At 45.0% G+C, this 24376-nt stretch overlaps 2 protein-coding genes across 2 annotated transcripts in view; one reads left to right on the top strand and one right to left on the bottom strand.

Moving 5' to 3' along the window:
• Positions 1-24376, top strand: part of CIAO2A (cytosolic iron-sulfur assembly component 2A) — a 142498-nt gene that overhangs the window by 38195 nt on the left and 79927 nt on the right. The window contains exon 2 of the mRNA XM_068275079.1: positions 16927-17123. Within this exon, the coding sequence (XP_068131180.1) occupies positions 17084-17123 (40 nt within the window). The 5' untranslated portion in view covers positions 16927-17083. The remainder of the gene's footprint in view (positions 1-16926; positions 17124-24376) is intronic.
• Positions 1-24376, bottom strand: part of SPG11 (SPG11 vesicle trafficking associated, spatacsin) — a 90243-nt gene that overhangs the window by 9163 nt on the left and 56704 nt on the right. The window contains exons 28-40 of the mRNA XM_068275076.1: positions 22346-22453; positions 21975-22131; positions 21677-21891; positions 18856-19588; positions 17210-17343; positions 16901-17099; positions 16112-16249; positions 15336-15469; positions 15150-15257; positions 14406-14574; positions 9821-9909; positions 5497-5652; positions 2643-2794 (exon numbers count right to left, since the gene is read on the bottom strand). Coding sequence (XP_068131177.1) covers positions 2643-2794; positions 5497-5652; positions 9821-9909; positions 14406-14574; positions 15150-15257; positions 15336-15469; positions 16112-16249; positions 16901-17099; positions 17210-17343; positions 18856-19588; positions 21677-21891; positions 21975-22131; positions 22346-22453 — 2492 coding nt within the window. The remainder of the gene's footprint in view (positions 1-2642; positions 2795-5496; positions 5653-9820; positions 9910-14405; positions 14575-15149; positions 15258-15335; positions 15470-16111; positions 16250-16900; positions 17100-17209; positions 17344-18855; positions 19589-21676; positions 21892-21974; positions 22132-22345; positions 22454-24376) is intronic.

The raw sequence follows: 24376 nt of genomic DNA, 5'->3' as shown, positions 1-24376 counted from the left end.
CCAGAGGTTCCCATTCATAAGTTGTTAGATTCCATCATCAGTTCTCTTCTTGTAGTATCAGTTTTACCGACTAGATGGCATTAATCGGGAAATGTATTTAACTTGGAACGGACTTCCGCTTTTACTTTATTATGTCAATGATTATTATCAATTTATATATATCATTAATTTTGCTACCACACATCTGTGCATATTTATTTGATTCTATTTAATTATAACTAGCCGGCCGTCTACTGCATTGACCCTCTGCACACAGCGTCATCGGGTTTGCGCCGCTCAGTTCATGCGACCTTATCGTCGCATGACGGAGGGACGCACAGGAGGTGTGGCCACGCCTCCGGCATTACGTAGCGGCAGCCTGCGTATACTTATGGCTATCCGAGTTTTAACTTTATCTCCGAAGAAGCACCGGTAAGGGTGAGATACATGTGAATTCTTTTCACATCGGCGGTGACTGAGAAGGGCAGTGCTGTGGAAGGGTTAGAACTTTATTCATTTATTCATATTTCTGGCTGTTTATTATACACGTCCTTTGTTATAGCAATACTCCAGGAGATTGAGATGTGGGCAGTCAGTTATCCATGCAGTGATCTGTTTTTGAACTTTGTATATCCACCTCCACTAGCATTTTGTTATTGTCATTGTTTATTGATATCAGTGTTACCTTTTATACCTCCCCTCCCAGCATCACTGGTGATGCGTGTTGTTTTTATATTTGGGATACGTCCTGTTAATAAAGCTAACTTTGTACTTTCACTATGCATAGTGTGTGGTCGTTTGGTTTTTAACCATGGATGCTGTTCTTTTTGTGTAAGCTGTGTGCTCATTGTCCATGGATATGGATTTATTTAGGTTGCTCTGTATTTTGATTGTACAGCTCAGAATTGTACATCTTACATTGCAGTCTCTAATAACAGGTGATAAATCCTCTCAAACCTTAATGTCACTTTCTCTTGCTTTACTTCTGTGAATTGATATTTTACTTAATTTAATTACTTAAAGAACAAGTGACACCCATGCTAACCTAGAAATAAAAAACACATATAAGTAGATAAATTCTACTTCTACTTACATAACAGATGTATTGTGCTATCCACGTAATGATTCCTGTGAATTTTATAAAGGAAGAGCAGAAAATCCTATTCTAGGCAGTGGCCATCTTGCCAAGCTAATGCTGACATCATATCCTCCCTGACTCTTGTTTTCCCCCCTCCCTTCACTTGCTCATTGTGTATTCATTAGCTGCCCTCCCAGAGTCTTCAGACACTCCCACTGAGGTGTATACTAGCAACTTTACTGTCTTTTTGTTTACACATCCAATCACTGAGTCACATCAGCCTTGCTTATAAACACAAGTAATCAGAGGGGTGTTTCTGATAAGGAGCTAGGCAGGGAAATAAATGGAAGAGGAATATATTATAGATAAAAAGAACTCCCAGCATTCAACTCTTTGGCACTAGGGCCAGTGCTCCTAAAGTATGTCATAACTCCAAACCATAACAGTAGAAAAAGTTTTGCAAGTTTTGAATGCAGGATTAGCATCTTTATCACTTAATACACTCAGACCAGTTGCTGTTGAAATTTGATTTTTATGGTGACAATACCGCTTTCATTTAGGGATTCAGTCGTTAACTTAAGGAATACATCCTTAACTTGAGGATTGCATGAGGTAAATTGCTTGGTGAACACTAAATGAATTGTCACCATGGTGATGACAATTAATGGCTTAGAATCGTTATTAAAGACAGAAACAAATTCTTTATTTTATCAATCCCTGTTGGAGAGATTTACCCCCAAACTGTACTTATGTGAGCCTTTACTAAGAAAAGAAGTGGTAAAAAAAAAATCCTTAAATGGGAACAAAGATATCAATAAAAATCAAGCCTTTTTACTCTTCCCGATTTATGTTTTGAAAGGTGTAGAGCTTTGGACTTCAAGTCATTGGGGGTCTATAATAAAAAAAAAAAAAAAAACAGATTCTTACCTAAGGAAAAGGGAGGCTCTGGGTCCCAATGAGCCTTCCCTCTCCTCTCCCGATGTCTTTGTTGCAGTGCAGCTGGCAGCTTCTCCGTTCAAATCTCCCGCCGCGGGAGACTTCGGAAGTCTTCTGGAGCCGAGTCCTCCCAAAGACAGGAGGCTCCGCACTGCACACGTGCGAGTGCATGAGAGAGGGCTCGGGCAGACTTCTGAAGCCTCTCTTCGGCGGTGGAGATAGCAGCATTTGACCGAATTGGTCGAATGCTGCTAAGGAGGATCCTGCGCTGGAACGGGCAACAGGAGAGGAGAGGGAAGGCTTATTAGGACCCAGAGCCTTCCCTCTCAAGTATCTGACTTTTTTTAAATTAACGATTCCCAATGACTTTACATTGCAATTACAGAAAGTTTACTCTCTTCCTTCTTTGATCTACAATACTCGGATCCACTCTTACACATGGATGCTGCTGCTACCCTAGCCAACAATCTCTGTAAATAAAGCTATTCCCCTAAAGTCAGATGAGATCTGCTAAGACTTTAGCTCTAACCAGACACAGCTAAAGTCTTAGCAGACCCCTTAGCAGAGGATCTGCTAAGACTTTAGCTGTGTCTGGTGGTTAGAAATCAAATGCATAGTCCAGCCTCATAGCCTCAATTCAGTAACTTACTTGTTGGATATTTGCTCAAACATTCCTTTATTGAGCAGTTGGCGCTGCTTGCCGTCTTCTAGATACTGGAAGTCACCTCCAGCAACCACTCTGTTGTACAGGATTTCAGCCCAGTCTGGCAGTACATCATAGGCTTCAATAACCACAGCAGCCTAGAAGAGACAGAAATAGCCATATATAGACAGTACAGATATACATAAACAGCCTATTTTACACTTACCTAAAGGATTATTAGGAACACCCGTCCAATTTCTCATTAATGCAATTATTTAAACAACCAATCACATGGCAGTTGCTTCAATGCATTTAGGGGTGTGGTCCTGGTCAAGACAATCTCCTGAACTCCAAACTGAATGTCAGAATGGGAAAGAAAGGTGGTTTAAGCAATTTTGAGCGTGGCATGGTTGTTGGTGCCAGATGGGCCAGTCTGAGTATTTCACAATGTGCTCAGTTACTGGGATTTTCACGCACAACCATTTCTAGGGTTTACAAAGAATGGTGTGAAAAGGGAAAAATATCCAGTATGCGGCAGTCCTGTGGGCGAAAATGCTTTTTTGATGCTAGAGGTCAGAGGAGAATGGGACGACTGATTCAAGCTGGTAGAAGAGCAAAGTTGACTGAAATAACAGTTACAACTGAGGTATGCAGTAAAGCATTTGTGAAGCCACAACACACACAAACTTAAGGCGGATGGGCTACAACAGCAAAAGACCCCACCGGGTATCACTCTTATCCACTACAAGTAGGAAAAAGGCTACAATTTGCACAAGCTCACCAAAATTGGACAGTTGAAGACAGGAAAAATGTTGCCTGGTCTGATGAGTCTCGATAGAGTCAGAATTTGGCATAAACAGAATGAGAACATGGATCCATCATGCCTTGTTACCACTGTGCAGGCTGGTGGTGGCGGTGTAATGGTGTTGGGGATGTTTTCTTGGCCCACTTTAGGCCCCTTAGTGCCAATTGGGCATAGTTTAAATGCCACGGGCTACCTGAGCATTGTTTCTGACTATGTCCATTCCGTTATGACCACCATGTACCCATCCTCTGATGGCTACTTACAGCAGGATAATGCACCATGTCACAACGCTCGAATCATTTCAAATTGGTTTTTTGAACATGACAATGAGTTCACTGTACTAAAATGGCCCCCACAGTCAACAGATCTCAACCCAATGGAGCATCTTTGGGACGTGCTGGAATGGGAGATTTGTGCCCTGGATGTGCATCCCACAAATCTCCATCAACTGCAAGATGCTATCCTATTTCTAAAGCTTACAGCACCTTGTTGAATCAATGCCATGTAGAATTAAAGCAGTTCTGAAGGTGAAAGGGGGTCAAACACCGTATTAGTATGGTGTTCCTAATAATCCTTTAGGTGAATGTATAAGGATTATTTATACAGTATGGTGCACAAAGAAAAGCCTAAATCCATACTATATGATAGCTTAGTAAGAAGGGTCCCCCAAATGGTATTCTGCGCTGTTAAGTTCCTTTTTAAAAAAAGTAGTTGCAAGACTAGCCGATGGAGATCCCCACAGTGTGCTCTCAGCCCTGGGCTGCTGCTAATCAGATGAGAAGATCAATAAGATGCTAATTGTCTGACAATGCAAATTTTGCTGCAAATCGCACACAGCTGAGCCAAGCCAAATCGGCAGTAAGTGCATTTCAGTGGCATAATTCCAAGCTGCATGCACACAAACACGAGCATTTCACAGATTATCTCTACAGTCCAGATTGCAGAGGATGGGCAGAGGCTCAGCTGTCAGAGGAGATGGCAACCTGCAGTTTTGGAAGCCTGCGCTACAGGCAAGGACATTGCTGGAGTTTTTCTGCAGTCTCTTTGTCAACAAACACTTCCCATAGTAAAGAATGCTAACAGCACGTTTTTGTGGTCTGTGAAAGTCACCATGAGTTTGAGTGGGCAAAGGGTTAATATGCATATATACTGTCTGAGTCAAACCCTATTCCGCGCTTCCCTTAATCCAGCCCATATTAAGACATTAGGAAGCACAGACTTGTCTGAGTATCCATCTACAGCCGTAGTGCCTGGATCTAGGCTGTTGCTCCTCCACATTCCTATACTCCCAGCCTATTTAGGCTCTGTATGTAAGTGTGTGCGCGTGCATGTATGTGTGAGTACCGCCTTTGACATGGAAGACCAGGGTTCCTGGCTAGGGTCAGGACCTATTCAGTAAGGAGTTCAAGGCAAGACACCCTAACACTACTGGGTGACCTCTTGAGCATGTCCCAGTGGCTGCAGCTTCGAGAAAAGCGCTATACAAATGTTCAGACATATGTGATTTGATGTGAACTAAGCAGCTTATGCACAGATAAAAGGTCTGTAACAGACAGAATCCTTCCCATCTCTGTGAAAAAAAGTCTTAAAATTCCTATTTCTTCCCCTGCTTCCCTAAGTGAATGCCCCTCCATTTCCAATGTACAGTATCTCTGTGTTCGTGTGCAAGGACGTCATTACATGTGTCACACATGCGTATGTCTGGGGGTGCCGAGCAGTGTGGGCATTTCCATGTAGAGGGCAGAATAGTGGTTACATGGGGGAGAGGTTATGTCATATCCAAGGAAGGTGGGTGGGAGCCTGAATCCCTTCCACAGCACTGGCACTTCAGGACAAGGCAGAGGAGTTAGGACAGGTAAGTATGGATGGAAATACCTTGTCAGAGTCAGAAATCAGAAGCCACACTGCCGTTTAATTTAAAGATCATTTGGGCAGTTCACAAAAGGCACCTGCAACATAATGTCACTTTAACTAGTTAACTCAGCACTTAAACAAATTCTATGCTTTTGTTCAGGGTATTTGGAACATGGCTACAAATCTGACACAAACACACACCTGGTAGAATCGCGGCAGTGTCAGTACTGGCTCCATTAAACTCTCCCGGTTCAGATTGATGAGCCTGGTCTTGTGGCCGCTGCTCAGCATGTGAAGCTGCAGAGTTAGAAGGCGGCTGAGACGGGCACATCGCAGGGACTGACGGACACAAGAATCCTACATGGATATGGAGACAGGAAAACCAGAGTGAAAAATAATCAGTTCATAGTGAATACTGGAATACTTATAATAGGATATGTACCCTAGACTAGTGTTTCACAGCTGAATAAAAATAGGTTCCAATGTAAAAATGTCAATGTTCAACTAGTACCCTTTGGAACCAGTATTCACAGTAGAAAGATTCATATGTTTTAAACAATCAAAAGTACTTATCCAGAACTGTTTTTACTAAACACCAGTGAAAACGGCTTCTGGGGCAATGTTGTGTTTGATGTAGCTCCTAAAGAATCTGCAGACTGCAACACCTTCCTGCCTCAAATGGGAAAGGGAGGAGGCTGCACCCCCCACCCCCAATGGTGGAGAGTGATGAGATGCAAGGCAGTGTGGAATAAGTCAATACTAGCCTTGTTCTTTGTATTTTATTCTAGCTTTAGTAGAGCTTTAAAATTTATTGGGATAGGGGAACATGTTCAGTGTGGCAGTTTGGAGCACCAGCCTCGGTTTTCAGGAACTACAAGACAATGGATTTTAAAGTCCTTGTGCAGGCTCATTTTTTTTTAATGCTGATTGCATGGAACATATTGAAATTTGAAATGTACAAATCACTGTGTATTGCTCATAAACCATTTTTTTAAAATTACCGGTATTCATTTTTATATTGCATAGCTTTCGCGGTTTGCAAAGTTGTCGTTGACTGTCAAAATCAGATGCTGACTGAACAGCAGTCTCCATTTTGTCCACCCCTTATCCAATCATCACCCATGTGATATTCCAAGAGATGAGCTGGGGCACCAGCCAATGTGTAAAGAGGTTACCCTACCCACCTCCTCCCTCTGCTTCATGACAGGCAGGAAAGGGAGGAGGCGGCCAGTGTCAGGTGATCAGCTTGAGCTGGATAAGCAACTCCCATGGTCCTGGCAGCCCCACTTCTTGTGAACAGATCTCTGAAATATGTGACTGATTTTTCCCAATGAGAATTTCTGTAGAACAGCTTCATCAAATATGAAAAATGTAATCATGTATTTTCCCATTTACCGTATTTTTCGGACTATAAGACGCACTTTTTCTCCCTCAAAAGTGGGGAGAAAAAGTCCCTGCGTCTTATAGTCCGAATGTGCAGAATGAATGCTTGCCGGAGAAGCCCGTAAGTGTTCTTTATAGTGCACACGCCAGATGCACATGCAGCACAGGCAAACCAAGTGTCAGTTCTTGTGATTTTAACTGGCCACGGCTGCTGTCTGTATCCCGCCCCCCTCCCCCCCCCCCCACACAGGGAGTGGTGCTTGCTGAAGGCACTGTGTCCGATGTGTCTGAGCTGCTCCCAGGCTATATTCCCATCTGCTGCTGTCTCCGATCCCCCTCACCTGGAGGAATAAACGCTGGAGATGTGTCTGAGTGGCGTCGGCTACCCACGCCACAAGTAGGAACTGGAGTGAAGATGCATCCGAATTCCTCCCCGAGAATCCCGTCTTAGGCTCAACACACACCATACAATCTTGGTTGTACAGGTTTACCAAATCTATGTAGTATAAGGGCCAACAGATTGAAAATACCTTGGATGATTGATTGGATAAGCTCTTATACTACATAAAAGTGGTAAGATTGAACAACCTAGATTGTATGGTGTGTGTTGAGCCTCAAGCAAGCAGCTCGCGCACATTCTGCTGCCCATCCGCTGTATCAATGTCCCCATACAACGCTGTAAACTACAAGAGAGTACGCGGGTGCAAGCGGTCTGGCCACGCTCACGCAGTGCAGAAGGAACACGTGGTCGCAAGCTGGTGCTAGGGAAGAGGATGTGTGAGCCAATCGAAACCGCCGATGGAGCTGCTGTGATTAATGTCCCCGGGCAGCGCTGTTCAGCGGGTGCAGCGCTGCAGAAGAAGGATCATGTGGTTGCAGGCTGGAGCTGGGGCGAAATTCTGTGAGCCATGCTAAACCGCTGTTACCTACGTGAGACGCAGCCAAGCGGGTGCAGTGGGTCTGGTGCAGCACAGAAGGAACACGTGGTCCCAGGCTGGTGTGGGGGAGAAGATCTGGGAGGCATGCTGTTAGCACTGCTGCTGAAGCCCAGAGTTTCAGTCTTCCAGTGCAGTCCAGAATGACCTTCCAGTGTAACCCTCCCTGCCCAGTGATATTCTGGGCTTCATGCGTAGTGGCTGGAGACAGAGGACAACATGAAGGACTGGAGCTGGATCAGGTGAAAACTTGTACTCTTTAATTAGTAGTGTAGCTAGTTGGGCAACCAGGGTTAGCATAGGGTAGTTAGTGTAGGTAGTGGGTCAGCAGGGGTTAGCATAGGGTAGGTAGTGGGGCAGCAGGGGTTAGCATGGGGTAGTTAGTGTAGCAAATGGGGCAGCAGGGGTTACTTTAGGGTAGTTAGTGTAGCTGGTGGGGCAGGAAGGGATTAGTGTAGTAAGTTAATGTAGCTGGGCAGTGTTGCTTAGACTCTCCTGCACCATAAATGCAACAGGTTTGGTATATATTTTTTCCCCAATTTTTGTACTCTAAACCTAGGTGCGTCTTATGGTCCGGAGCGTCTTATAGTCCGAAAAAAAACTGTACCTTATTAAGAATTAAAAAAAAAATTCAAAACTGTGAACTAGGTGTGAAAATGTGAATACAATAATGTTTCTTGGGGGAGGGGCATGGAATGAATTTTATACATACTGTAAATATGCTAAATTATCCCCTGATCAGTGGTGAGTTATGAGGGACTAGTTAAGAAACAGCCTCATCTGTTCAGCTGTGCCCCGTTGTGGCGCCCCCTCCCCCCACACAGCACCCGTGACTACCTGATCGGCCTGGTGAACCAGGTGCCTCTGCAAGAGGGTCAGAAAGAGGGAAAAAGGGGGACAGAAGGAGTCATAGGGGGACTAAAGGAGGCACACAGGGGAGCAGAATGAGGCACACAGGGGGACATAGGAAGGCACACAGGGGGACATAGGGAGGCACAGGGGGACATAGGGAGGCACAGGGGGACATAGGGAGGCACAGGGACAGTAGGAGGCACACAGGGGGACATAGGGAGGCACAGGAGGACAGAAGGAAGCTTGAGGGTCAGAAGGAGTCACAAAGGGAAAGAAGGAGGCACACAGGGGGACAAAAAGGAGGCACACAGGGGACAGAAGGAGGCACACAGGGGACAGAAGGAGGCACACAGGGGGACAGAAAAAAGGCACAGTGAGACAGTAGGAGGCACAAAAGGGGGACAGAAGATGGCAGAGGGGGGTGTAAGAAGGCACGGGGAGACAGAAGTGGACAGATAGAGCCAAAGAGAGACAGAATAAGGCACAATGTGGCACAGGGGGACAGAGGAAGGCGCAGGGGACAGAGGTGGCACATGGGAACTGAAGAGGCACATGGAGACAAACGGAGGCACAAAGGGAGACAGAAGGAGGCACAGGAGGACAGAAGGAGGCAGAGTGGGACTGAAGTAGGAATAGGGGGGCAGAGGTAGCCCAAGGGGACAAAGAAAGGCAAAGGGGACATAAGGAGGTGCAGGGAGACAGAAGGAGGCACAGGGGGACAGAAGGGGGCACAGGGGGACAGAAGGAGGCACAAAAGGGCACAGAAGGAAGCAGAGGTGGCACAGGGGGACAGAAGGAGGCACAAAGGGGCACAGAAGGAAGCAGAGGTGGCACAGGGGGACTGAAGGAGGCACATAAAGACAGAAAGAGGTGCAAAGGGAGACAGAAGGACAAACAGGGGGTCAGACATGGCACAAGGGACTGAAGGAAGCACAAAAGGGACAGAAGCAGGCACAAATGCGGAACGAAGGTTGTACAAGGCACAAAGGTGGCAGCTTCCTGCAACTTATGCCAAGTAGATGCAGCAGAAGCAAGTAATAGAACACACATGGGGTGGGGCTTCATTTGGGGGCAGGGTTTAATACAGCAACATGACGCCCCCAGGACCAATGGCACTCCAGGCAATGGCCTGTACTGCCTATGCATAAAGGCTCCCCTGCCCGTAATGGAGTTAAAATAATACAATGTGTTTGTCTTGACGTTTGAAATGTTTAGGTTTTCACTGATCATGTATTGTTAGGGATCCACTCGTATATTATATTTTATAAAAACAGAACTGATGCACTCACAGCTGCTCGCCAAAATATTTCCCAATTCCAGGAAAAGCACAGTACAGCCAGGACTGGCCGGTTTACCTTGGAATAACTCTCAGCGGCATCAATCAGCAACACAAGTGCCCTCCGGATGGATGACTTGAGTTCTTCCAGCTCAGACAGCCAATATTCTGCAACACAAAATATGGGAAAACTCAGCACACAATACAAAGTTTATAGTATTTATCTACAGCTGTGTGCTATAAATTTGCAGAGTGCAGCATTTAAATATATCTGCCCGAGTACATAAATATCTGGACAGAATTACATTCCTAAACCTGTGCCACACTGCTTGGTCAACGGTTGTTTCTACTGTATTATAGTACATAATTACAATAGATCAACATCATTGTAGAACATAATAGTATGTTCAATAGTAAGAATTAGGACAGTTTCACAGTGGACATCCAGAACTTGTCTAAGCAGTTACATTGGATCTCTTCACGTTTATTGCTGTTCTGTCTACTGTGTTACAACACAGAGAAATGCAATGTATTGCCAGTCATCAAATCAACCTCATTCTTCTGTGCACAAACCTCTGCACAGGACACAAGTAAGGGTTGCACTGAATGCATGGGAGGACTGTCCCAGTACTGTATTGCTCCTCTCTGGTAGCCTATGGCTGTTGTAGTGAAACTTCTCCTCTGAGTGCACATAAGATTTTAAGCAACATTTACTGTATTTTTCAGACCATAAGATGTACTTTTTCTCCCCCAAAAATGGTGGGAAAAGTCTGTGTGTCTTATGGTCCGAATACAGGGAGTCCCCGACTAACAAAATAGCCGCTGACAGGAACTCCATTCTGTACTTCCACAGCCCCGTTCAGATCGCAGAGTGAACTGCTCAGCGGAAACAGTAGTGTGTGTTTCACCTGCTCCATGGACACCTGCAGCAATCAGCAATGTACTCTCTCTCCCGGCTCCTCCTAGTGCCTGTCCCACATAAGGACTTGATCAAGACAAGATGTGAGATAGAGAAGACGTCGCTGATCGCTGCAAGCGCCTGCGGAGCAGGTGAGACAAACACTGCTGCTTCCGTTGCACTGTAAACTCTACACTTACTCAGCACAATACAAGGGGAACATAACGAGGCACATGGTGGCACAAGATGGCACAAGATGGACATAACGAGGCACATGGTGGCACAAGATGGACAAGGGGAACATAACGAGGCACATGGTGGCATAAGATAGACAAGGGGGACATAACGAGGCACATGGTGGCACAAGATGGACAAGGGGAACATAACGAGGCACATGGTGGCATAAGATAGACAAGGGGGACATAACGAGGCACATGGTGGCATAAGATAGACAAGGGGGACATAACGAGGCCCATGGTGGCACAGGATGGACAAGAGGGATATAACGAGGCACATGGGGACACACTGCAGCTTTAAGGGCTCACTGCAGGGCCACACAACTTAGCACACAAGTGAAACCACCAGCTCTCCGTTGGTGGGATCTGATCGCTCCCCTGTTTTTTTTTTTTTTAAGTAAATATTTATTGTATTATTTTACTATTAAATTTCATTTTTTTTTTATGTTCCACTCTCCCTCCCTCCCCCTGCCAGCCAATCAGCGTGATCGGCTGTCACAGCCAATCACTTCCCTGCCTCTGGAGGAGACAGCCGTGTCACACAGATCGCAGTGCTGTACGGGGTAATTAGACGGCAGTTTCGCTGTCTAACAGTCTAACAGCGATAGCCGATGGGAGACTGAAGCCAAGCGGAGATCGCGCGATCTCCTGCAAGATGGACCCACAAAATGCACTCAGATTGGCTGCAGATGGACCCACAAAATGCTGTCAGATTGGCTGCAGATGGACCCACAAAATGCTGTCAGATTGGCTGCAGATGGACCCACAAAATGCTGTCAGATTGGCTGCAGATGGACCCACAAAATGCTGTCAGATTGGCTGCAGATGGACCCACAAAATGCACTTACATTGGCTGCAGATGTCCCTACAAAATGCACTTACATTGGCTGCAGATGTCCCCACAAAATGCACTTACATTGGCTGCAGATGTCCCCACAAAATGCACTTACATTGGCTGCAGATGTCCCCACAAAATGCACTTACATTGGCTGCAGATGTCCCCACAAAATGCACTTACATTGGCTGCAGATGTCCCCACAAAATGCACTTACATTGGCTGCAGATGTCCCCACAAAATGCACTTACATTGGCTGCAGATGTCCCCACAAAATGCACTTACATTGGCTGCAGATGTCCCCACAAAATGCACTTACATTGGCTGCAGATGTCCCCACAAATCGCTGTCAGATTGCCTGCTGTAATGTAATATTTCCAGCCCCCCTCCGCTCCGCTCCTCTCGTCTCGTTCCCCCGTGCTGCCGCCGCCACACCTCAGATCAGCCGCGGGTAGGAGATAGCAACCAGCCACACCAGCGCTCGGCAGCCGCGCTGTGAATTTAAATGCAGGAAGTGACATCATCGGTCACGTCCCGCATTTAAAGTCCCCCGTGCGGCTGCCGTGCGCGGTGTAGCTGGTTCCTATCTCCTGCTCGCCGCCGGTCAGAGTTGAGGCGGCGGCTGCATGGGGGAACTAGGGGAGATTAGCGGAGGGGGGCTGTAATTTATTATTACATTATATCAGAGGAATGGGGGAAAAGTTTAAAAAAAAAAAAAAGCTATGGGGACACGGAGGCTAACACTGCCACAGCAGGGGGGCCGCAGCAGAAGACCTGGTGGAACCGGATGCGGGCCGCCAGTTGGACAGCACTGCACTACACGATACATACATAGACATACTATGGTAAGGATTAGATTGGGAGCCCCTCAGAGACAGCTAAGTGACAAGACAATATATACTCTGTACAGTGCTGTAGAAGATGTCGGCGCTATATCCATTTCCGTGTACCTGTGTACAATAGTTTTGTTTTTCTCTCTCACACACTTCCTTCACCAGACACAGACAAGACACAGAACATTTATATTGTGGTTTTCTCCTGGTGGAGCGTTTCAGGGCTGCAGTCACTCCACAGTGAACAAGATCATTAGGGAGCCTTGTCCATTAACCTCCCTGGCGAAACAATAAAAATTGCCAGCTACATGATAGCCACTGTGCAGCGGCATCCCCCCACCCCTTCCGATCGCCTCTGGCGATCAGAGCAAACAGGAAATCCCGTTCAGAACGGGATTTCCTGTTTGGCTTCCCCGATCGGGATGACGTCATCCACGTCATCACGTCTGGGGGAGTCCCGCTTCACCCCTTAGTGCAGTCTGGCGGTGATTGGCCAGGCTGCGCACGGGGTCTTGGGGCGCCGATCGGCTTGTACACGCAGCTAGCAAAATGCTAGCTGCGTGTAACAAAGCAAAAAGTGTGGAAATCGGCCCACCAGGGGCTGAGAAATCCTCCGAGGCAGCTTATCCCCGAGCTCAGCTCGGGATTATCGCCCAGGAGGTTAAAGGACAACTGTAACAAGAGGAATATGGAGGCTGCCATATTTATTTCCTTTTAAGCAATACCAGTTGCCTGGCAGCCCTGCTGATCCTCTAATACTTTTATCCATAGAAACACCTGATCTGCTGCATGCTTGTTCAGGGTCTGACATTATTGTAAGATCTGACAAGATTAGCTGTATGCTTGTTTCTCGTGTGATTCAGACACTACTGCAGCCAAATAGAGTAGCGGGCTGCCAGGCAACTGGTATTGTTTAACCACTTCCATACCAGCAGTCTCTGCCCCCTTAAGGACCAGAGACTGCTGGTACTGTACAACGGCGCTTACCGACGAATCGCAGCAATAATCAGTCGCTCCCGCCAGTCACGCCATTCTGTCCATGCCGCAGGCTCCTCTCTCTGCCGTCAGAGCACTGTGCGCCAGTCAGGAACAGCTTTCATTGGCCTCTGACCCTGTCAATCAATGTAAGCCAATGGGATTGGCTCACAGTGATGACAGGGCCGGCTCATAGAGCTCTGCCATCTTATAGACTGCAGAGCGAGCGAATTGCGGCGGGTGCAGAGCGGTGAGAGTGGCGGGGTCGCGCTATTTACTGCGATGTACAGTCTACGTCCAGTCAGGGCAGCAGCACCACCTGCTGGACGTAGATTCATTCTGCGTTGCTCTGGGAGAGGTTACAAATGAAAAAAAATATGGCAGCCTCCATATTCTTCTCACTTCAGTTGCCCTTTTATGTTAAAGGACAACTGTAGTGAGAGGTATATGGAGGCTGCCATATTTATTTCCTTTTAAAAAATACCAGTTGCCTGGCAGCCCTGCTGCTCCTCTGCCTCTAATACTTTTAGCTATAGACCCTGAACAAGCATGTTTCTAACATTATTATCAAATCTGACAAGATTAGCTGCATACTTGTTTCTGGTGTTATTCAGACACTACTGCGTCCAAATAGATCAACAGGGCTGCCAGGCAACTGGCATTGTTTAAAAGAAAATAAATATGACAGCCTCCATATCCCTCTCAGTTCAGTTATCCTTTAAACGCACTGGCTTGTGCTGGGATACGAATTCTGGTTTAGGGCTCAAATCTCACATCAAAAGCAGCATCCTTACCAGTACACTATCCAGCTGATCCTCTAGCATGTGAGGTAGCATGCAACATCCCTCCCAGAGATGCACTGCATAGTTATAGCAAAAGAAACTCACCCCAAGGCTGGGATTGAATTAATTTGAGTAGAATCTTGGCTGCATGCTCATGGTTGTGTCCAATGTCACGGTGCAGACTGAAGCACAGCGCCGTCATGTTGTGCTTCTCACTGTCACCAGGATGGCAACGCTTGATATATTCCAGAAGTGCAGTCTGTAGGCCACCTTTCTGAACAGGAAATAGTAAAATACAATTCAATCTGCAAGAAGTAGCATCCAGTAAAAGCTTCATGATGCACTCTTGTAAAACATAGTTCTTAAAGAGACACTGAAGCGAAAAAAAAATTATGATATTATGATTTGTATGTGTAGTACAGCTAAGAAATAAAAACATTAAGATCAGATACATCAGTCTAATTGTTTCCAGTACAGGAAGAGTTAAGAAACTCCAGTTGTTATCTCTATACAAAAAAAGCCATTAATCTCTACGACTTTCAAAGTCGTGGAGAGGGCTGTCTTCTGACTTTTATTATCTCAACTGTTCCTGAACTATTTACTTTTCCTCTGCCAGAGGAGAGGTCATTAGTTCACAGACTGCTCTGAAAGAATCATTTTGAATGCTGAGTGTTGTGTAATCTGCACAAATTAGAGAATGATGCAATGTTAGAAAAAACACTATATACCTGAAAATAAAAATAGGAGAATATTTTCTTTGCTGCTAATCTAGTAATTATTCATTGTACACAACCAATTCATTATATCATATATTTTTTTTCGCTTCAGTGTCTCTTTAACTGAACCCACCGTGTCAAGCTGTTTTCTCAGCAGAACCTCAAAGTGTTGGTTCTTATGTAGAATATCGAACACATAAACCATGTCATTATATCGGCCAATCCCAGACAGGAGCCTGACCTGAAAGAAGGAGCACTGTGAGGAACCTATAAAAAGATAGCAGGCTGATAAAACAAGTTACAGGGAGAGACACTGTACCATGAGGCTATATTCCTGTTTGGGAGCCAGATGCATCTCCGTGAAGTGGCGACATGCTTGAAGGACACGCCCTATCCCCTCTAAGTGGCAAGTCAGACTGAAGCAATCGTGTGCAGAGATGAGGACCTCAATAACTAAAATGTGACCAGGAAAACTCATTAGAAGGCATTGCCTTAAAGAGAACCCGAGGTGGGGATCGTAGAAAGAAATCTATACACAGAGGCTGGGTCTGGCTATAGTGCCCAGCCTCTGTTGCTAGTTGAATCCCCCATAAGTGCCCCCTGCGCTCCGCTCTCCCCCATAAATTACGGCCGCGCTCTCTGGCATGGTTTACCTTACTAATGTCACTCACACCGCTCCCCCCCCGCCTCCTGCAGAGCCGATCCCCGCCCGCGTCCCTTCCCTCCAATCAGCGGCAAGGGAAGGGACACGGGCGGGGACCGGCGCTCTGCAGGAGGCGTGGGAGCGCCGCAAGTGACACTAGTGAGGCAAATACAGCTCGCCGCGATACGCTGCATGTCGCCAGTGCGGCTGTAATTTATGGGGGAGAGCGGAGCGCAGGGGGGACTTAGCGGGGATTCAACTAGCAACAGAGGCTGGGCACTATAGCCAGACCCAGCCTCTGTGTATAGATTTCTTTCTACGATCCCCACCTCGGGTTCTCTTTAAGAAAATACAGGGTAATGTACAGATTCGTAGACATGTAGGAAAAAAAATAGATAAATTAACTCATAGCAAATTTTAGGCGTGCAATGATAACTGGATGAAATACTAACTGCAGTGTAGATTGGTGAGAGGAACCGTTTCCAGATGCTCCAGCAGATTTAACCCAACTAATGTTGGATCAGGGCACAGTTTGGCAAGCTGTAGAAAGTTGGCCCTCTTCTCAGAGAGATTATATATTTCACTTTGTCCTGCACACAATGACAGAGAAACAATAGGTTACAAAAATTAGACCAATGGTTAAATATTAATGTAACTGCTTACGATATGACCAGATAAAGTAATGTCTGTTTTAAAGAAAATGTTACACAACATCTTGAAAAGTTTTCAAACCACCCCTCCCACAGGGAGCTACGTTATATGGGCTTTTGGGGTTGAACAGGCATTTACTTACTGACGGGAGGCCTCCATTTTATATGTCCTTATACCACAGAACTGCAGATGATGTCCTATGTCCCCGGCTGCCGCAATGCATGCTGGGAGATATAATTCCCATTGATGTGATTACATCTCCTAGCCGCATCACGTGATATAACCACATCAATAAACTGCATCACGTGGCATGCATTGTGGTGGCCGTGGGACTCAGGATATCACCGCAGGAACTTCACAGAAGATAGAGGCTTCCATATTGGGGGGGGGGGGGGGGGGGGGCAGAGAAGCCCCCTGTAGGTAGGTGAAGCCTACTGCAATCCCATAAGCCCAAACATTTAATGAACTTCTCTTAGTGGTGATGTTCGTTTGAGGAGTTTTTGCACTTGGGAGCACCCAGGCACTCAGTATACTTTAATAAGACTTCTTGATTTTCAGTCTTGAACAAGTTGGTACATTTCATCACCAACCTCCCTCTTTTTCCGCTGTCTTCCAGATTTTAAGGCTCTCCTCAGCCACTATCTGTGCTACAGTCTCTGCAGGAAGCCCATGTGAGCTGATCACTGCCTGAGCTCTGTCCGCAAGATCATAGCAATGACTGGACAGTACAGTTCGCAGGACTTCACTTGGATCTCGGGAGGAGACTTCCAAAAATGAGCACTCAAGTTCCTACAAGAAAGATACAGTGTGATGGTAAGTAATGAAACACAATACCTGTGATAATTATTACATACACGTACACAAAACATACAGTATTCCACTGCTCCATTTAACCTTACCTGACTCAGTTCAAACATACAGAGAAGTTGTTTACAATATGTCTTTCCATGCATGCAGGTGTCTTTGAGGATCTCCAGGTAAGTGGTGACTGGATTGGTTGGGCTCTGAAGGGATGGAGACTCCACACTGGATGCTGTGTGTAAAAGTAAAGTACAAAACATAAAACTACACGTTGGCAAATATTCAGAAATGTTCTAAAGAACACCAAATAACTTTCCTGGACTGAAGTAAAAGATGTTACACTGTAAATGTATTCACTTCACACTGACACTGAAATTTGACTTGGTTTTAAAGTGACCCTGTAGTGAGTTTATAAAGATGAATTTACTGCTACATCCTGAAACAAGTGTTTAATAAGAGCACAGCATCTTTCAGCCATATACAAATCCCAAACTTCAAATCAACTACGGAGTAGTTAAATCTTGCGGATTTGAATATGATCCCTCCTCACCCCTCCGTTCTAATGACTCATGCGGTGTAGAGTAAGAGCAGACAGCATGAGTCATCAGAAGGGAGGGATGATCACATGGGAGTTGTTTACAGATTGAGGGACCTGCAGGATTTTTTATATGGCTGAATAATACAGATGTTCCAGGTAAGAAACATAATCTGTACTGTTTATTAAGCACTTCTGGTAGGACATAGCCACAATTGGCTCCAATAAATTATTGCACACCTTTTGGTAAAACATCCCCCAAAGAGGCCCTTTAACCTACAACATGTTCTCCTGTGTGCTTAGAAAAAAGCAAGACAGTATATATACAGCTTAGGCGCAGAACAAACAATACAGTATTTAAAGAACACGGGCAGATTTATCAAAACCACTGCAAGAAAAAAAAAATCAGAGAAACAGTAAAGCAGGTGGCCAGATGGAGGATTCTGATTGGTCACTTTGAGCAACTGCTTCACTTTTTGCTCCAATTTTCTTTGAGCTGGTACTGACACATCTGCCTCAGTAAGGGCAGAAGCGTACAGACAGATCCTTGTTTAATTTAAAGTGGGATTGTACTCCCAAAACTAAAATTTCAGTAACTACTCTTAGTTACATAAAAGAGCATTTGAAAGCATTCTCAAGTATCTCCAGTATGTAAAATTGTTTCTTTTCACTGCAGAGAGCAGTAAAAGCTTGCTTAACTCTTGTTATCAGCAGAGGCAAGAATCTCCCTGTGCCTGTGTCTTCACTCTGCCCCACTCCCTCTGCTAAACAGACACATCACCTGGCAACAAGCTGAGTCACTTCAGCAGAAAAGGAGGGGGAAGAGTGAAGACACAGGCACAGGGAGATTCTTGCCTTTGCTGATGACTAGAGATAAGCAAGCTTCTGCTCTCTGTAATTGAAATAAAATGATTTTACACGTGGGAATGCTTTCAAATGTTCTTTTATATAATACAAAAAAATTGGTTTTGGGGGTATAATCCCATTTAAAGAAATGGAAATGATCAGCTTCTGTAGGCAATGGTTTAAATTTGCTCCAACTGAATAAAATTAGCCACTTCACATATACCAATAGGAATAGCTTGATTTTAAAAGTGTCAAAAATGCTCATTTAAATGCAAAATTAAATCTTCATGAAATGGTAGCAGTAAATTCTTTCAAGAGTACTATATGTTCAGCTGTACTGTATTTCTGAAAGATAGCACTCACAGCTCTGCAGTCTCTTCCTGCGGTTCCACAGGTTCTCTTTCACCTCTACTCCCTCAGTAAGGATATCCTGGATGTTGGGATGCAGTTGCTGCACCGACATTTCTCCTGATGCCATCGCTCTACAGCTCAGCACAAGCCACAAATCTCGATGGGAGAGCTGGAAGTACCTGCAGACACGGCTGGCTTCATGAACTTTGCTTTCATCTAGGAGCCTGTCTATGAGAAAGCTCAGTATTCGGGTAGAAGCTTGGTCTTTGTTTCCTTGGATGGTACCACAAAGTTGAGGAAGAGTAGAGACATCCAGCAGCAGAGGAGTGTTGAGTGCAGGCAGGCTGGAAAAGGTGAACTCTGCAGCCAGGAGAGTGAATGCAGACTGATCAGAATGGAGTCGTGAACCACCACTTCTCTCTAGGACTTCCTGCTCAATGCGGCACTTCCAGATTTGTTGTTCTAGCTCTTCTAGCGTCTGCAATGGATAACCATCACCTAATGAGAGCCAGTGTCCAGCAAGAGTGAGTAGTAGTTCTTGTTCTGCCAATGACTCAACCTGTTCTGCTAAGTGTTCTGTGCTGGTGACATGACTGGATGCCTGAGAGTGGAAGAAGCTGGATGCCTCCAGGGGAGAAAGGTGGTTGGCATTAAAAATTTCATGGCACTTCCTCCAGTACTGTACCCGACTCTGAGGACATAGCCATTGTCCAATCTCTTGCAGGAGGCGTTGGTCTTGTAAAACCTATGTGGAGCAGGAGAATGTCAAAGACCTTTAAAACATTCATAAAAGGGCCAATTTTATCACCTTAAAATATTTTTCTTGGCAAGTACACAGAGGACTGAAGTGATACCTGTGAGATGTACGCCCTGCCTATAGGAGTCGGGTAATAACCCCCTCTCATTGACTATTATCCTCCTCCTGAACACCAACCTCTAGTCTACCTTATAGCAAGCAAAGGAAGGTTAAAATGTCACCTAACCAATCAGCACTCAGAAGAGAAGGTCCCACCATCATGGTGGATGTAACTAAATAACAAGCAAAACCGGTAAAAATTACCAAAATGGAAGCAACAGGACGTGGTGTCTGCATCCCTTTTAAACATTTTATTAAACGGATTGTATTTTTTAATATAAAAACAAACAATCAGATTTTCACTATTGCTCATCGGTGGCCACTGATTTGCCTTCAGGGATGTTGCTAAGCTACAGATAAGTGGGGAGAAAAGAGACCAGAGAAGAACGACCAATGAATGGTAGACATTAGATGACATTGCCTCCAGTAGGATTTGGTCTGTGACCCATGCCTGTGTCCGTCAGCATATGCAGCATAAAGTTATGCAAGACAGGACTTTGCGTTTCATTACAGCAACAGTAATAACAGATATTCTGTTATGATAACATAGAATCCGTTGACACATGTATCTGCTTTTCTCCATTTTTATGTCTGGTGTGAATCTAGCCTTAGGGGAAATAAGGCCAAAAATCTAGACAGCTGGATAGTGTACTGGTTGAAGGAATACTTAAGTCATAAAAAAAGGCAGTTTTACTTAGCTGGGGCTTCTACTATCCCCCTGCAGTCGCCCTGTGCCCACGGCTCAGTCTTGCTTTCGGCCCTGGCCACGCATGTCCTGCTCACGCACCTGTCGCTGGGAGCGTCCTGCACAGGCGCAATAGAGGTTTTCTACACACGGTGCTCTTGGTGACGGGAGCGCAAACGAGAACACATGCGGCCAGGGCTGCGCAGTGATCGTGACAGGCTCAGTCGCCAAAAACAAAACTGAGCCATGGAGGGGACCAATGGAGCATTGAGCATTTTTTTGTATAGCGGTTTATGTTAAAATGTACCCGAGGCGGTGCGGTGAGAGGGCAGATGGGACACAGAGACATGCCTGTGTCCCCCCACGCCGCTCTCTACCCCCCCCTGCTATAACCCCCCCGAAATTGGCGACAATGATTGTCGTTAATCTCGAGGGGAAAGGAGGAGAAGGATTCCCTGCTAAAAATGCCCACTGGGGGCGTTCTTGCAGGCTTCCCCATGCTGCCAATCCAAAAAAGCTTTATTGGCAGGACCAAATACATTTAGCATTGCCAAAGCAAACGAAAGCATTAACATGGGGAGGGGGTTGTGGGAATAAGGGAAGCTCTCTCTCCTTGGCCTTTCCTCCCCCTCCCTGCAGGCTGAGAGAACATCTCGCTCTCCTTCCAGCGTCGTGACCCCAGAGGTCAGGAAAGTGAAGAGATGCAGGCCACAGGAGCGGCGCAGAGCGGTGTGGATGGCGGCTACCTGACCCAACAAGCCCCCCAAATCAGGTAGCATCATTTTTTATTAAATGTATGTCTCCACCTCTGGTTCTCTTTAATGCAACTGACCAGAACACTGTATTTGTAGCTGATTGGGGATGGTCAATGAAATGCAAATAATTTTGAGTTGATGCAGCATTATGCAAACTTTGTATGCAAAAGTATGCAGTTTGAAATATAAACCAATCAAATCCTGTTGAGGTAAAATTTGATTTGATTTCATCTTCAAGCTGCATAAATTTGCATAATCCTGCATCAACTCAAAATTATTTGCATCTCATTGACCATCCCTATTGCTGATATCTCTCCTCTCACAGCGAGAGGAAAGAAGAAAGCAATATTTACCACATCCAAGGGGAGGAATGCAGATAAACCAATAATAGTGTAAACTATACCTATCCACACACTTGAAATACACCAATAAAAGAAGCCCATGATGGTTAGTGCTGTTTATGCAGACATTAAAAACAGGACTAAGGAGATAATTTGACTTCCTCATAAACTCTGCCCATGGCTGTCTCAGCCTTACCTCTTCTATAACTAGGTTGTCAGTGGACAGCTCAGCCAGTTCTGCTACTTGATGTGCGAGGGAGAAGTGTCCTCCATCCAGAAGTACCTGCAGTAGCCGCTGACATTCTACCTGCAGAGCTGCAGGACTGTAGTTGCTCAGAAGATCCTTGCTAATGAAGAAAGGCTGGTCTTCCAAGATTTCAGTGAGAAGCTTTAGCTTGTCTAAATCTACACCTAGAAAATGAAGCGGAAACATGATCACATCATCAGATGATAACAATGTGATCATAGCTCAATACACATGTACATCTCTTTACCACAGCATAGCATGGTGCTGTCACACAGGAGCTGCAGGACTTTCTGCAGCTCATATAGGGTACGGCTCTGGAGTAGGAGAAGCTCCAGGAGGTGAGATGTTCTGGACTGAAGCCACACAACTGGAATGGCTGCAATAGAGTCATCGAGGGACTGGAGCTGCAAGACAACCACATACAAGTGCAATCAAAAATGTTCAACTTGTACATCATTTTATACGTTTTGTATGTTTTTCCACTTTAAATATACACGTGTGAATCATATCATCTAAAATCTGTTTTGACTGCAGTTTATAACACATGCAAAATATGGAAAACTATAATTTACAGAAGATAACATAACTCAATCACAATACATTTTACAGCTGGTATACCTTTTCCATTTTTTCCTGGAAGACTTGTAATTTTTCCTTAGCGTCGGAGTAATTCTTGTACTCCATGCATAGATCAAATGCTTCAAACAAGAGGAGCAGAGGACATTCCTGAAATCACAGTGGACAAAGGTGCTTTAACTTGTGTCTGGTCATTTTTTTAGTACTTTCATAAAGTGCACCTGAGCTGAGAAACATTATTGCAAACAATACGCCTGGATGAATTTCCCTGGCAAACACGATTCCAAACATAGATGCGGAGCCAGAGCGTCTTGACGCCATCCAGTTACTAGGTAGTAGCCGGCCGCTGTGTGCTAGTGTGGGGTGCGCCGTACCAGCGGGAGCAGGAGTCCTAGCGGGATGCCGCATCTTTGATCCTGAGTACTGCCCGGTTGGATGTGTGAGTGTAACTCTTTATAGCGCGAGGAGCGGTTTTATCTACAGTTTTACATTATCAGTGTTTTCATCTTTTTAGTGCATTCTGGAATTTCAAAGAAGTTGGATTATATACTGTATCTTGTCTGAAAGAGCCAGTGGTTGTATAATTAAGCACTAGAGCCACCTGTGTTTGAGGTGGCGACTATCTGGTGACTGTTGAATTTCATTAAGTGCTGAGCGCAGTAAGGAACATTTTACTCTCTACTTCACAACTGGAACATCTGAAGCTGCAAACCCACTATCTTCTATGGACACCTTTTGTTGTATTGTCCTAGGTTGACAGGCTAGGACTAAGCAGAAGATCAGTTCAGTAGAAAGTGTACTCCCTTGTAGCTAGGAAAGAGTAGCTTGGGCCTCTTGCACACTACATGCGATTCAGATTTTGTATACCATCCGATTTTTTTATTCTAATTTTAAAAAGTACAGCATGCTGCTATGTTTTTTAAACGGAATCAAAAATCGAATCGTATACAAAATCAGAATCGCATGTAGTTTGTTTTGAAAACCAAAAAGAAATGGTGAGGAAAAAAAAAAACTACACTCAGCACAGCAGAGCTCCAAATCACAGCAGTGGAGGTGAGTACAGCTGGGCTACAATTTTAGGCCCCATGCAAATCCGATTTGCGATACCAAAAAATGCAGAAACGCAGCATGCAGTACTGATTAAAAATTGCAAATCGGAATCGCATGTAAAATCAAAATTAAAATCGCATGAAGTGTGCAAGAGGCCTAAGTCTCCCTTTTCAACAAAATTTTCTATTAGCACGCCACCTGAGAGGAAGTTGGAATCTGCTACTGTGGACTAGTCAACTATTATACAATCAGGTAGCACATTAACAGGAACTCTGCTTTCAAGAATTCAAATTGCTGTTAGGCGCACTCCTGGCAAATGACAACCTGCAAAAGGTTAAAGTGGAACTAAATTTAGAATTTCATCTCTGCTCCTAAAGATTAGCTTCAGCGTGATAACCTTTATGGACAAAAATGTTTCCTCAATACAATTTATGGAAATCCTAAAAAAACTTTTAGAACATAATTTAATTTGCTTAGAGCACAACAGGGGTTAAGCCTCAGTGATTACTTTATGGAGAGAGAGAGAGGTGGCTATGCTTCTGCATTCTTGTCACAGCTGCTAAGAATTAATTAGACCCTTTGATCTGGCTAAACAAACACAGAGCACAGAGCAGTGGATCTCTTCAGCAGCTATATGTGAAATAAAGACTATTTATTGTGTACTGCGCAAGAGATCGGGTACCCTTTAAAAAAAAAAAATTCAAAAATATCCCCCCATGCCATCACATTGCACTGCTGGAGCTCTGCTTTAAAGGGAAGGTTCAAGCAAAATAAAAAAATGAGTTTCACTTACCTGGGGCTTCTACCAGCCCTATGCAGCCATCCTGTGCCCTCTAGTCACTCACTGCTGCTCCAGTCCTCTGCTGGCAGCTTGCCGACCTCGGAGGTCGGCGGGACGCATTGCGTACATTTTTACGCATTCCCGCTAGTGCAGGAACATTAACACATACATTTTTACGCGTTACTGGTTCAATGCGTAAAAATGTACGCATTGAACCAGTAATGCGTAAAAATGTATGTGTT

Source organism: Hyperolius riggenbachi, chromosome 3 (genome assembly GCF_040937935.1).
Source record: "Hyperolius riggenbachi isolate aHypRig1 chromosome 3, aHypRig1.pri, whole genome shotgun sequence".
Taxonomy (NCBI): domain Eukaryota; kingdom Metazoa; phylum Chordata; class Amphibia; order Anura; family Hyperoliidae; genus Hyperolius; species Hyperolius riggenbachi.
The sequence above is the reverse complement of the archived record's forward strand: the minus strand, read 5'-3'. Positions and strand labels throughout refer to the sequence as shown.